Source organism: Achroia grisella, unplaced genomic scaffold (genome assembly GCF_030625045.1).
Source record: "Achroia grisella isolate CSIRO2021 unplaced genomic scaffold, CSIRO_AGI_Agris_v1 utg511, whole genome shotgun sequence".
Lineage (NCBI taxonomy): Eukaryota > Metazoa > Arthropoda > Insecta > Lepidoptera > Pyralidae > Achroia > Achroia grisella.
Window position 1 is genome coordinate 4,826,616 of NW_026712905.1, and position 9,169 is coordinate 4,835,784.

Sequence of the window (9,169 nt, forward strand, 5' to 3'; positions counted from 1 at the left end):
TTATACAAATTATGATAGATATGTATACAAAGCCGCAATAAAATTTATATGAGCATAGACTATTTAGAAATACTGATGCTATGTAGGTAATAACTGGTATTATCAGTAATTGCTTTCTAAAAACTCGATTTATATCCTGCGACTGCGACATAATCGAAAACAAGATACTCAAGAAAACTAGAACTGGGCTGTAAAAGAAACAATTGCCGAACATTCACGGTTGTACCTTATTCAAGTAAATTAACATAACAATCGAGGAGTTTAGAGAATTTATCGTCAAGGACGCAAGGTCGCACAAGTGGTTCGTGCAGGTATTTTTAAAAGAGTTTATTCGAGTACAGTTGTATTTTTATAATTACTTACCACATAGTACTTAAAATACAGTACAGAAAATATGTAACCAATGATCTATATTGGCTATCAATAAAAGATATATCTTTATTTTTTTACACTATTATTACAGATTCTACACGATAATAATACCTACAACTTACAAAAAACTGATAACATGATAAAAAATGTACATACAAAATGTGATTCTTGAAGATATCTTCTTGATTGATTAATACTAGATTTAAAGACAACCTTGCTGTCCCCAAGTATCGATTATAAAAAGTTAATAGGTCTTTTATGGGAATAGGTATAAAAATTTACAATAAGATACCAAAGGATATGTTGGAATTACGCTTAAATAAATTCAAAACATCTGTTAAATCATATTTACTGAGCAAAATCTAAACTCACTACACGATTACTTGAATGACGACTGTGCATGGCAATAGTTGTTTATGCACTAGATTTTCATTTAATGTTAGACTTACACACCTATATAAATATACATTGTAAATAAACTGACTTTTAAAAAAAAATAATTGAGTTTCTTGCCATTTCTTTTCAAATGGATCTATATACCGAACTGGACGGTAGGGAAAAAATTAAAATTATAATTTACGTATAATAAATTTTACGTTCATAAGCGGCTAATATGTCCCACATGAATAAATGATTTTTGAATTTGAATTTGAAGTTTGTTAAAAATAATTTTAAGTCCTTGAATATCTGAGAGTAACCGCGTGATTATAATGTAAAATAATTACATGCTCCTACATCATATAATTAAAAATGGTGTAATTAAATTCCGCTACACATCATGCATACAATGGTGTTCACATTAATGGAAGAGTAAATGAAAATTCATGACGAGCATTTTCCCAGTTGCGCACGCGTGTCCTTCACAAGGCTGCCAGTGGTTGCGTAACGTGCAATGTGCTTATTTAGCACGCTACCGACATTTCTCTATGCACTGTAAGTCATAGATATCGATTAAACCTAATACTAAAGGCGGAGTAAAATGAATAAATATTAAAGTACGAGTGTATACGAAGAGTAGCATATAACTGTACGTGTTACTGAATGCATTAAAACATGTTAGGTAGGCCACATATGAGTACGATATTAAAATTGATGGTAATAACGAAATAAAAACAGTACAGATAATTGAATTAGTGAGCACATTATGTGGTAATCTGGGAAGCGATCCATTCATACCTCGATATTGCCCATGTTTTTTAGTAATATAAACTACTGGTCCCCTATTACTAATAATGTACTCTATCGTCGACAACTATGCGGCTCTCCCTTAAACTAACGTTGTTAATTCGCCACGACAGGCTAACTGACCTGACTTCATGCTCAACATATCATTTTCCACTACTGCCCCACCAGCTTATACCTTTAATACAACTATTATATTATCTGTACAACCGAGTACATCACTCCATTGTCATCCAATTATTAAAATAGAAACTGAGACTAACAACAATGAAGTAGTAATTACTATCTTTGACAGAAATATACTTTCTTAATCATTTATAATTAACACCTACAGTAAATAGTGTTAACATTACAGGTTTTATACAAAAATGAAGACCTGTACCTAGTTATTAATATAATTATAATATTTTCTTACACTATAATAATCATAGATTTTTTATTATCAACTGAGTATACACATAAATGTTGTAAATACAACAAAAAATTTGGAGTTTGTATCTTTTATATATTCTATATTCTTGTCACAGTAGACACATTTAGTTCTTATTGTAGCAGGTCAAGCCTAGTTCTGAGAAATATTGTCAAGGAAAGCGTTTAGACTTACTACTAGAGCGTGTGCACTTGAATGATAAGCAGCTGCGTGCGTGGTGTAGCCGCTGATGCAATATGCGAGTATGTATACCACATTCTGAATTCGAATTTGTATTGGAATTTACAAATTGATCCCAAGGTTACAGTCCTCTCAAGGGCAATATTAGGTAAAGTACATCGCGTTAAATTAATCTTTAATAATAAATGAGAAAAAAAATCTATCAGAGGGCAGACTCATTTTTTAATTGTCTCTTCTACAATTCTATTCTAATCTTTTATATTCTGTGTACTTATTTCAACTGTGTTATTTCCGCTAACAGTAAATCGATTTCCTAAATTCTATTTGTAACAAATAAAATGCTGTTTTTAATGGCTTGTAGGTATTAATTTTTACACTATAAATAGAAATAGAAATAATCTTTATTCAAATAAGCACTTTTGAAAAGTCCAGTTTTTTTATTCTACCGCTTATTCGGAATGCAGATTCATCACAAGAAGAATAAGCAAGAAACTTGTGTGTTGCTCTTTTAAATAAATATTGAATTAATTATATTTAATTAACAACATGGATTAGGCATGCTACAATCAACATAGAAACCGCTACGCACTTAATCTCTGTTCAATCAGATGCCATTATCAGCGCTATGAATTTTAAGTTAGATAACTTCTACAAAAACATTATTATCATTTATAAATTCGCTTTTTTACAAAGAAAACATTTTATGACATATTTGATTTCTTTTCTATAAATTTAAGTTTGGAGGCAAAACCTAAAATAAACCGTAAATTAAATTTAAAAGTATTTTATTTTGCCTAATAAAATATTTTATAAAATACGTTTTTGTATTTAGTATTTTAAATGCACAAGGAAAACTATTTCGTACTTAAACTGAAAAAATACTACTGAAAAAATATTTCTATTTTCTATTTAAATAAATTTTGTAAACTATGTCTAATAAATTACAGTCGACTATCGACCCGTCCCGGCATCACACGGGTGTTTGTGATGGCCGCCATATATCTATGTGCCTGCACCACTAGGCGACCAGTAGTACGTATAAATAAAGTTTGATATACATTTAAATTACGTAATTTGTTACGTAATTTTAAGATAAAATGTGCGCGGCGGATCGCATTATAGCCTGTTATCTATAAAAATCCTTCAACAATATATTTGTTAACTTACTATAACCACAAATAAGATAATATTATATACTATAATATAGATACAAGAATCTAAATTTAAAAAATATGCATTCATGCCGTCTTAAACAAAAGTCTTTACAAAATTACTATTACATTGAACTTTAAACTTATTATAAAATTATTTAATTGGTTGCTCATAATGGTACTAATATCGGACGACCTTAAACTCTCGACCCTGAATGAAAAGCTTCCGGCCAACTTTGGTTGCGTTTCACTGTCAGTGATAATATCAGGCAGTGGTTTCGAGCGAACTTTTGGTGTGAGCCAAACCGAAATATACTGAATAATAATAGATTAAACATTACAAGATTCTGTTTTTGTCCAACCGATATTTACGAATGCTCGTTTCTTCAACATTTAAAGTAATTTTTATTATACTGTTATATCACATTATTCTACTTTATAGTTTAGATACCCAAATAAATACCTAAACATTATATTAATATAGAAAAAAGATCTGAAGGTGTGTTTTAAATTAAACGATTTATTTGGAGTCATAAACGATACTTTAGTAGTAGAGACAAAAGTGTCTCATACATTACCCTATAAATACTTCATACATTGCTGCTTAAACAGTTTGAATTCTGTACTTAACATATGTACATGTTAATAAAGCGATAAAGAATATAGATAAAACTCGACGGTTATTTTTAACGATTAATTTGTTAAGGTCTGAACGGCCATGGTCCTTACGAATGTAAGGTCTCTGTCTAAACGATTTAAACAAAAGTGGCTGGACGGGTGTGGCTGCTGGTAATTGACGGCTTTACTCAAGGAGCCGCCGATCGTAAACGATCTGCCTGTATCGGATCAAATATGTTGAATAATACTTAATGCTTTGTCGTTTTTTTACCATATCTCCACTAGAATCATTGTTGGGATTACCACATATATAAGATAAAACAATGCATTAAAAGGGTCTGCATTCTAATATTTCTGCTGATATGATAATCATTATTAAACTACAATATTAAAAGTAAAAGGAGCAAAATATAAGAATTAAAAAAATACTAGGTAACTAAATGACAGAATTTTAATAATGTGAGGACTCTGATAACTTAAACTAGACATTACACCTGTGCTATAAGCCCTCTTGTAAGATGTACCTGCAAACCCATTATTAACTTTAAAAAATGTACTGTAAATTGAATTTGTTGAACCAAATAACAATAATGATAACATTATTATAAACATACATTATTTTAATTAATCTAATGTGAATGTTTTTATGTAATTGTTAAACAAGCTATCAGCCCACCTGGCAGTCATATACTGTAACATCATCATAGAGATCACGTCATCATGTGACAATTGTGGTAATCACTATGACTCATGTATTGCCATTCCGGACGACTGAGATATTATACTTTCGTATTCTGCAATTTTTAAGAAATGTTATCTATTATTTTTTTGAAAAGAATCCATTTCATGATATGAATGTAGTCATTTTGTAGCTATGTTACCTTGATTAATATAGTTATTGCAGTTTAATTCTTATATCTTGTGAAATATTACTATAAAACAATAAAATATATTGTCATATTTTTAAATAATGATGACTCTTAAATCATAATAATATATCTCGTCTATAATGTACTTGCATAAAAATATATTTTATTCGTTAAAATATAGATACGCGCGTGAGTCAGCCCACTGGTCAGCTTTCTGATATGCATCGGTATATTAGTTACAAACCTTACTTACTAACGTAGGCATAATGTCAAGGTAATCACTTATTGTTTCAAAATAATAGAGGTAACCGATATATTTTTTTCATTTATCATTTATCATTATTTTTATTCCTACGTGATAACTTACTCCACTATATAAAGTAAAATAATAAAAATAAATTCTGTAGAATACGATGGAGAAATAAAAACTTTTGATTTTGGTACACAGAATTTAAAAATTCAAAGGAAAATATCGTAAATTGTTAATATTTTTGGACTCACTAATACAGTACTTAGATTTCTAACTTCTTAAAATATTTTTATTTAATCCTACTATGTTAAGAATAGGATTATATTCTAATAAAGAGTTGCTGTAACCATATACATATACATATAATCCTAAGCTATCATTATTGGTATTACGTAACTTATCTATGTTAGTAGTATGATCAGTAGCCGTTGATCTTAATAAATCTGCCCCTTCGATAGATCCTTTTTCTCATTCCAATGGAGATAAAAATTACGATTATAATGAGGTTCGAATCCGTAGCGATGCCCTCAGACTAAAGTTGTATCCTTCAGACAGGAGTTGAGTTACATATTCATATATAGAAGCTGTAAATGCGTGAACAAATTTTAACACATACAAAATAAAAAAATAATAAACACTATATATATATACATATTTCCAATATCGTATGTCGTCAAACAGATATGTTAATATTATTCCAAAATTTTTTTTCTTACTCAATAATGGAGTACGTCTTTTCTCATTTTTAAACCTTAATTTTTTACCTTAAAAATAATTAATTTGTATTACTGCGAGTTATGGTAAATATTCCAAGAAAGATTTTGGCAGATAAAAACAGTATATTATTAAAAATGTTTTACTGCGCCACTAATACTACATTACAATAATTTCTTATATATATTATTTATAGTTTATATGTATTACCAATCTAAATTAATTGGTGCAATAAGGTAATTATTTAAATAAACAAATTAAATTATTATTATCAAGCTATAAAGTGCAAGTAGATAGCAACGTCACACGGACGTCTATACGTACGACGGCACGGGTCGTTCGGTGCTCCAATTCCATAGACCTTGATTTGTGCGAACCGTGCCTCAGGGCTTATTACATGTCACATTATATAAAATTAACATACCTAGGTGGTACAACTTGTTTTTGTTAGCTTGTTTCGTCAGAACTTAAAAGACGAAGCTAGAGGAAGACATTACTCTTAAAAGATTTACAGTATTGTATTACTGCAACTAGATATAGTTTACCTGTTGTTCAAATAGGTATCTGGAATTAGTTTACTGTGTTATCAATATTTCAATCACTGGAGAGTTAATCAGAAATACAAATTGATACACAAAATCTTTTTTTGAGACTGATGATCTGAGACTCAGATTTGAATTGACGATCTTTTCTTTCGGACAAAGTTTGTATAATAAATCATAGGGCACCGACACTCAAGCTGAAACAATCCATATTGTATTTTAGTATAACAAATTAAGAGAAAATAATAATAATCTAAAACTGATGTAGCTGATAAGTTCATAGTACCTATGAGCTATGGAGAAAACAGGATTTGGGCTCCGTATTAGTTTATTATAATTGCTGTTTAAATAGGCAATGGTATGACCGTACACCTGATCACTATCCACCCACTAATATTCTGCAATGAAGACCCTCTCATACATGCTTCTGTCCCATACACATACCTATTCTATATGCAAAATTTCATGAAGACCCTTATGGAATCAAATTAAAGAGGTTGAAATAACAAACAAGACAAACAATACCAAACAAATAAACTTGCTGTTTTTATGTAACTGGAATAAATAACAAACAACTTTATGAATGAAACTACCAAGCAGCATCATGGACAACCCGTAGTGACTGCCATGGCTTTATGCGCTGCCATTAGTGCCACTTCAATCAAAACACAGCTTACAAAACAAGTCGATTTACGAAAGAAAGGCGTGTGTTACATATACCCATATTTATGACTTTGTACAAAGTCTACCTAGGTTATTGTGAGTCACATATTACATATTAGGATTAATTTTAGTGCATTATATGAAATTGGAATACGTGTTGCGAAGATTATATGAATTCATATCAGATACAACAGAAAAATAGTATGGTTATATTCATAGTGTCGGTAATACTTAATTTATTGCCTACAATTGAGTTTCTATCCTTTTAGATATTTTCTTATCATTCTCGATCCAAAATTGATTATATTATATATAGCATGTTGTATGTGACATCGCAAGTCCTAAACGAATAGACCGATTACGATGCGGTTAGCTAAATTTTTTTATTATTTCTTACTAGTAAATTTCGTTATCTTATTTCTTTATGGTTTTAATTTTTGTACATCGGATTTCATATCCCATAAAATAGATGGGACGCATGTCCTAGGTTCAGGAGTTACAATTGCACCTCAACATGGATTCACGGTCACATGAAGATAACGCGGCTCCTATGAGTGAAAGGGTGCGCCCCCGCCTCACGTATAAAAGCTCCAAGCGGTCCTCATCAAGCATTATTCGACATCTTACAGTCACTACACAATGGCATTCAAGGTATGAGCATATGTACCTATACGTAAAGTAGATAAACTGTGAAGAAGGATAGTGGGTTCAGAAAAATATTAAGGAGATGTTGTGTTGTAGTAATAATAATTCGTGATTTTATTTTCAGTTTGTTGTACTCGCTTGTTTGGTGGCGGCCGCTGCTGCTGGCGTCGTCCCAGCTGCACCTCTGACCTACGCCGCACCGGCCTACCAACCTGCAGCAGCCTACCATGCTGCTCCCGTAGCCTATGCTGCAAGCCCAGTTGCCTACGCGGCGCCCGTCGCTAAGGTCGCCGCCGTAGCCCCAGTCGCCAAAGTTGCCGTCGAAGAGTACGACCCTCATCCCCAGTACAGCTTTGCATACGACGTTCAGGACGGTCTCACTGGCGACTCAAAGACCCAGCACGAAACTCGCGATGGTGATGTCGTCCAAGGTTCTTATTCCGTTGTGGACCCCGATGGCACCAAGCGCACCGTTGAGTACACCGCTGACCCTCATAATGGTTTCAATGCCGTCGTGCACAGAGAACCTCTGGCCGTGAAAGTTGCCCCCGTTGCTAAAATCGCAGCCCCCGTAGCATACACCGCGCCCGCTCCCGTGTCATACGCAGCGCCCGCTCCCGTATCATACGCCGCGCCCGTAGCCAAGTTAGCCTACGCCGCTGCCCCCGTTGTTCACGCTGCTCCCGTTGCCAAGCTCGCCGCACCCATCGCTTACTCCGCTCCGCTTTACCACCACTGAATTGATGCCAAAACATATAAATACACCAGATAAATGTATTATTTTCAATATATTGAACTGTGTATTATAGACAAGTGATGTAATTTACTGTAAGGTCATTAAATTATTTTTTTATTTAAACGTAACATTATTTTTATTTGCATGCATCTTTAGAACGTCTGTAATCTCTGTAGCTGAGTATCATCTGACCTTTTACTTGTACCTACATGAAAAAAGAAGTATTACAGGCAAACTTACACTTTAATATGTTTTTATAGATTTATTGAACAGACACTTTAATTTATTGAAATATTTAACTTTTTAAAACTAATGTTCCAAAGCATATGTAATTTATTTAAATATATCAAGTCCTATAAAACAATAATGCAAAATTTTGACAAGCAAGTGGTGAGTTAAATGGTCATTACATTTTACGTAATATCAAACATTTTATATTTTTTTATTCAGTTATTACAATTTATGAAGTTATTAATGCAGTTTAAATGTCATTATAATATTTTAAAATCTTAGTAAAGCTTAAGAATTACACTAAGCATAAGTCATTTAATTGCACATTACACCCGAATTAAATGCATCATTGAAAATGAAATTATGCTCGTCGTTTCAGCGCGAGATGCAAATGTGTACATGTACCATTAGAAAAAATTACGTGTGACTGTAAAATTATTTTTAGGTAGGTACAAAGACTAGAGCAGAGCTAAGTTGTATTAACTTCGCTCTAACTATAAATTTAACTTAGTCCTTAGTAAGAGAGTTGCAACCGTAACTCTTAGTAAGTAACTCAGAAGACATGGAAAATACATGACAGGTAATT

General features: G+C 32.1%; 1 protein-coding gene across 1 annotated transcript; it reads left to right on the plus strand.

Annotated features, from left to right (window-relative positions):
• Window positions 1-7,174: 7,174 nt before the first annotated feature.
• Window positions 7,175-8,473, plus strand: LOC131846591 (larval cuticle protein A3A-like). The gene is made up of 3 exons (XM_059195927.1): window positions 7,175-7,195; window positions 7,560-7,622; window positions 7,741-8,473. Exons 1-3 carry the CDS (start codon window positions 7,175-7,177, stop codon window positions 8,353-8,355), a joined length of 699 nt encoding a protein of 232 aa, XP_059051910.1. The 3' UTR covers window positions 8,356-8,473.
• The last annotated feature ends 696 nt before the right edge of the window (window positions 8,474-9,169 follow it).

Bases quoted from the DNA above. Each gene is read 5' to 3' on its own strand.
- LOC131846591 (XM_059195927.1), top strand. From the start codon at position 7,175: ATGGTTATATTCATAGTGTCG. The intron at 7,196-7,559 runs GTAATACTTAAT...CACGTATAAAAG, and splicing joins TGGTTATATTCATAGTGTCG to CTCCAAGCGGTCCTCATCAA. The intron at 7,623-7,740 runs GTATGAGCATAT...TTTTATTTTCAG, and splicing joins ACTACACAATGGCATTCAAG to TTTGTTGTACTCGCTTGTTT.